The sequence below is a fragment of the Elaeis guineensis genome, chromosome 6, assembly GCF_000442705.2.
Source record: "Elaeis guineensis isolate ETL-2024a chromosome 6, EG11, whole genome shotgun sequence".
NCBI lineage: Eukaryota > Viridiplantae > Streptophyta > Magnoliopsida > Arecales > Arecaceae > Elaeis > Elaeis guineensis.
In genome coordinates this window covers 10,055,046-10,059,881 of record NC_025998.2, presented here as the reverse complement: position 1 = coordinate 10,059,881, position 4,836 = coordinate 10,055,046, and the positions used below count along the sequence as shown (strand labels likewise).

At 47.2% G+C, this 4,836-nt stretch overlaps 1 protein-coding gene across 1 annotated transcript; it reads left to right on the top strand.

The window, feature by feature from the left end:
- The first annotated feature begins 369 nt into the window (after positions 1 to 369).
- Positions 370 to 3,598, top strand: LOC105047413 (aldehyde oxidase GLOX1-like). Its single transcript, XM_010926328.1, has 3 exons — positions 370 to 807; positions 2,107 to 2,267; positions 2,425 to 3,598. The coding sequence occupies exons 1-3, from the start codon at positions 370 to 372 to the stop codon at positions 3,596 to 3,598; spliced, it is 1,773 nt and encodes a 590-aa protein (XP_010924630.1).
- Positions 3,599 to 4,836: the final 1,238 nt, after the last annotated feature.

Here is a 4,836-nt window from a genome sequence, read left to right as displayed (position 1 = left end):
CTCGAATTCTAATTTATTACAAAATCACCACCCTCCTGGCTTGCCAATCACAGCAGAAATGGCAATTCAGATATTTTGAGAAACATCAAGACTGAACTAGTAATAAGAACGCGGTCCAGTGCAATTTTGTTATACGAAAACAAACCCCGTGTTCTTACCAAACAAAACAATCCCGTGCTATTTTTGAATCACCCGGTGGACCTTCAACGTCAGAATTCTCTCTCACGTATAAAGGAGTGCCATCTAATCAAAGCGCGCAAGAAGAGGAAGAGAGACCAACCGAACCTCGGAATACATAAGGGAGGAGGACCCAAGAAGCAATAGAAGGAGAGAGGGGCCATCGAAGAGAGGAAGAGAGAGAGTCTGCGAATGGGGGCTCTCCTCCGTGCCACCCTCTACCTCCTCCCTATCCTCCTCGGTGCTCATGTCGTCGAGCCCTCGCTGTTCGACCTCCTCGGGAACCCATTCGGACGGCCGAGACTTGGTCTCATCGTGGACCCGTTCCTGCCACGGGCAACTGAGCAACCCGAGCAGGTAGCAGAGGCCGGGAAGAGGCCGGACTTTGAGACGAAGTACGCCGGCGAATGGAAGCTTGTGAGGGAGAACGCAGGGGTGTCGGCGATGCACCTGGTGATCATGAAGAACAACAAGGCCATCATGTTCGACACCACCGTGCTTGGGCCATCGCAGATTGCCCTGCCGCAAGGCAACTGCCGCGTGGATCCCAATAGCCCGGTGAAAGCGTTGGACTGCTGGGCCCATGCAGTCGAATTTGATATTGACACCGCTGAGGTCCGGCCGCTTAAGGTACGTATCACGTATATTTTGTCTTGCATTCGTTTCCTTTCGTTCTCCCCCTCACTTTTCCTTGCGTTTGATAAGGAAAAATACTTTTGGGACCCAAGCCATGTCCTCACAAAAGTTTCTTGATATCATAGCTGATAGACTGGCTGCTAACTAACGATCGGAGTTTTGATCCATTTCCATTTGAATCTGAGATATATAGAGTGGGGCAGTCCTCCAATAGCGATCATCCATTATTGGCATGATGACCATAATTAGATGGATCTCATATTATGTAACGATCGACTGCATTCATGTCATTCGTATCATGCCAATCACGAAGAGTCGTTATTGGAGGACTGGGGCTTTCTAATTCAATATGGATGAGAGAATTAATATCTCGGCTCAAAAGATCAATCTCCTCCTAGTCTATCGCGCTAATTTCCACTTGGATGCTAGTACTCTTGTACCACGTAACCCGCTCTCTGTAGCATTACTAATATGTTGTGATACAAAGAGTTACTTGGGCATTCTACTTGAATTAATGAATTAATATTTTTTTTTTCAGAAATACCTGACAAGAGTTCTTTTTTACATGCTGATTTGCTATGATATGAATTATAATATTTCTAAACGGACTTAGGCTTTATATACGATAAGGAGGTTTGATCCCGTAGTGTTGTCTGGGAGTGTACATATATAGCTCAAATCTTAGGGTCTGGTTTTTGATTGTTCAAAAGTAATTTAAAAGGAAAATGAACAATAAAAAGGTTTTCTTGAGAGAAAGAAAAGGGAAGTTTTCTGACTTTTTATTTATTTATTTTTTTGGTAAAGTTCTTACTCGTTATTTAAAAGCCAGAAAAAGCACTCCAGTTAAAAAGATAAACTCGTGAAATTTATTTCCATATTTTTTTAACATTTCCAACTTAATTCCAACCTCGCAAACTGGCGGAAATTTCGTTAAAAAATTTATTAATTAACGGTTATTAAAAGAAACTTCTCTCACAAATTCCTTTTTTTTTTCAAAAAAAAAAAAAACTCCTCTCACGAACAATTTCTTCTAAAAGTTCGATTCTGCCGGCAAACACAGCATATATGGATTAATGCTTATCTTATTCGAGAACGGGTATTAACAAAAGATTTACTAATCAGATCTTTTTCTCAAACTACTAGTTTTTGTAACTACATTTGCGTACGTACGTAGTAAAATTGGTCATAGGACTCCTCTATCTCCTTCAAGATTAGCTGTTGACTCTTTCTTTTCCAACTACCTTGTTCAGAAACGTCCCTTGCATGTAATGATCTCATTAATTTTGCATCTAGGTCTTGACGGATACATGGTGTTCATCCGGAGGCTTCGACGCTGAGGGAACTCTGGTGCAAACCGGAGGGTATAACGATGGGGGAAGAGCCGTGAGATACCTCAAACCTTGCGCCGGTTGCGACTGGGAGGAGTTCACCTACGATCTCTCTGCCCAAAAATGGTAGCAGATATCACCCAAACAAACATCCCATACTCTTTGGTTTCAACCAGACTAAACCTAATGCATGCATGCATGCACTCACCCATGCACGTACGCAACCTTGAAATTGATATTGCTATTATTAATACCATTAATCACTGCAATTTTATGCATGCAGGTATTCCACCCAACAGATCCTCCCCAACGGCAGCTTCGTCGTCGTCGGAGGCCGCCGTGAGTTCAACTACGAGTACGTCCCCCCAGCCGGAAAAGCCAACACCGTCCAGGACGTCCGCGACCTCCCTTTCTTAAGGGAGACGACCGACGTAATAGAGAACAACCTCTACCCCTTCGTCCACCTCAACACCGACGGCAACCTCTTCATCTTCGCCAACGACCGCGCCATCCTCCTCGACCCCAAAGCCGACACGGTCATCCGCGAGTACCCGTCGCTACCCGGCGGCTCCCGCAACTACCCGGCCTCTGGCATGTCCGTCCTGCTCCCCCTCGACCTCCGCCGCACGGACGTCAACCCCGAGGTCCTCATCTGCGGCGGCTGCCCCCGCGACTCCTTCAACCTCTCCGCCGTCAAGATCTTCGTCCCCGCCCTCACCAGCTGCGGCCGGATCGCCGTCAATAACCCCGACGCCGCCTGGAACATGGAGGAGATGCCGATGCCCCGCACCCTGGGCGACATGCTGCTGCTGCCCAACGCCGAGGTGCTCATCATCAACGGCGCCGCCAAGGGCTCCGCTGGGTGGAGGCAGGCCAAGGAACCCGTGCTCACGCCGGTGCTCTACCGCCCCGGCCTTGCGGACGCCGACGGCCGGTTCCGCGTGCTGGCACCCAGCACCATCCCGCGCATGTACCACTCCACCTCCGCGGTCCTGCCGGACGGGGACATCCTCGTCGCCGGCAGCAACACCAACGACCGCTACCGGTTCATCGGCGAAGAATTCCCGACGGAGCTGAGGGTGGAGAAGTTCCGGCCGCCGTACCTGGACCCGGCGCTGAACAACCACAGGCCGGTCATCGACGTCAACGTGCTGCCAGGGGAGGGGATGAAGTACGGACGGAACTTCACGATCGCCTTCACGACGACGGAACCGGTGGAGAGGGACGACCTGATGGTGACCATGTACGCGCCGCCCTTCACCACGCACGGCATCTCCATGAACCAGAGGCTGCTGATACTGAAGACCGAGGAGTTCGCCACCAAGAGCGTCGGGAGCTACGCCATCACGGTGGTGGCGCCGCCGTCGGCGGCGTACGCACCGCCGGGGTATTATCTGGTTCACGTGGTGCACCGAGGAGTGCCCAGCAAGGCGGTCTGGGTTAAAATCAGTGTTTGATTTGATAAAAACAATTAAATTATCTTGCACTGCCTTTTTTTTTTTTTTTTTTTTTTTGGGACCTCGATAAGGTATATGGTTGTTTGCTAACGGTGATTGTGTATGAATGTTTAGTTGTTTTTAATTTTGTTGGAAAAAAAAAAAGCAAAGGCGATCCTAAATAATTGGAAACGACTGGATGATGGTTATGGTTATAGCATGATTGGTTGTCCCTAGCTTCACTGTCACAAACTCGGATGTATGACTTCGTCATTAACAAGCTTCTAAATTATTAAAAATGTAATTCTTTTTTTTAGGTCAATAATGTAATTCTTCTCTTTAATAAATATTGCTAAGAAATGTGGAATTTTGAGAATGTGTAAGCTCTATTTAATTTCATAAGATCACATGACGGTAAGCTTAAGCAAGCAAAAGTGGCACAAGTGGGTTAAGATCGAACTAATTACGCTGACTTATTATCGGCTGGTCGATTAAGATCTATCGATCGACTAATATTCGACTACCAACTACCGACCAATGACATACGATTTGACCGTCAGCATAATAGAACTAATAGCCGACGGTCGTTCACAAATTCTACCGACATATGGCTGGCTAGTCAACTCAGATATACCATAACCGTCACAAACGATTACCGGCTGCATATCACGGCATAATCAGTAAAAATTAATAATTCACTGCGCGATTATGGCCCGATAATTTAATGCTATAAAATATGGGACCACGTCCGACGGTTACGAGAACCTCATCTATAAAAGGAGTAAGAGAAATAAGGCTTGTAAGCCAACTTTAAGGCTAAAACTCTGCTATTTCTTACATTCAACTCCTGTTCACCAACTTCTTTCTCTGACTTAGGTATTGGAGGATCTTCATCGGACACAAATTCGATCTGTGTGGACGCTGTTTTGCAGGTATTCATTCCCAATGACAGGTGATGGAGAGTTGGCCGCAACAGATTGACGCGCTAGAAAGGGATCGAGATCATATTCACTATGGTAAAAATCAGGGCCTAGCATTCTACTGCAATCGAGTCGGCGAGACACTCTTTCCGTCGGAAAGAGGTTCCTCCCCCTCCTCCATTAGCAGAGCCTAGTTTCTCACGTCCTGCGATCACCACGAACGTCCAGATCGCTGCACTTATGCAGCAGATGAATGTCCTTACGGAGGCAGTCAAAACCTCCAACAGCAACAAACCCAGCAGCAACAGCCACTGACGGAGCAACCGATGGCATAGTCAG